This window comes from Mandrillus leucophaeus, unplaced genomic scaffold (genome assembly GCF_000951045.1).
Source record: "Mandrillus leucophaeus isolate KB7577 unplaced genomic scaffold, Mleu.le_1.0 Scaffold180, whole genome shotgun sequence".
NCBI lineage: Eukaryota > Metazoa > Chordata > Mammalia > Primates > Cercopithecidae > Mandrillus > Mandrillus leucophaeus.
Genome location: NW_012101810.1, coordinates 1941386 through 1941969, shown reverse-complemented (window position 1 = coordinate 1941969; position 584 = coordinate 1941386). Strand labels below are relative to the sequence as shown.

General features: G+C 67.5%; 1 protein-coding gene across 4 annotated transcripts in view; it reads right to left on the bottom strand.

The window, feature by feature from the left end:
• The window catches only part of PRKAR1B (protein kinase, cAMP-dependent, regulatory, type I, beta), a 202925-nt gene that overhangs the window by 2042 nt on the left and 200299 nt on the right, over positions 1 to 584 (bottom strand). For all 4 annotated transcript variants that reach the window (XM_011977573.1, XM_011977571.1, XM_011977572.1 and 1 more), the window contains one exon: positions 390 to 471. In XM_011977573.1, the coding sequence (XP_011832963.1) occupies positions 390 to 471 (82 nt within the window). The remainder of the gene's footprint in view (positions 1 to 389; positions 472 to 584) is intronic.

The window sequence follows — 584 nt, the reverse complement described above, 5'->3', positions numbered from 1 at the left end:
GACCCCCAGCTACAGGAATGCCCAGGTGTGCCCAGGTGTGCCTGGGCCTCCCTCAAGCCCACCCACTCCCAGCTGCGGGAATGCTGGTGGCTGAGGGCTACACTGTGCCCCCTCATCCCAGAAGCAGGAGGCTGCCTCCCCCAAGGTCATGCCCTCTGGGGAACCCCACATCCAGGGCTGGTTGCTCCTGGGGATCCAAGTCTGGCCCTGGAACCTCAATTTGGGGGAACAGGACTGAGCCTTCTGTTGCAGCCACACTGGGGCTCAGCCAAGCCCGGCTACAAGGCCCCACGGAGGCCCCCCAGTAGCTCCTCACCTCCAGGCCCTTCCCAGGACCCCAAATGAGACTGCCACAGCCGTGCGAGGGAGGGGACACCCACTGGACTCACCGAAGTAGTCAGAGGGCCCGAGGCGCCCCACCTCCACGTACTCCTCACTGGGGGACCGGCGCTGCAGCACGGATGCGGTGCCCTGTGGGTGGAGGAGGAGGCGGGGCCGGTCCAGCTTCACACACTTGAGGGGTCCCCGGGCCACGACGGTGGCCGCCCGGGGCCGGTTCAGCAGCAGCGCAATCTCCCCTGGGA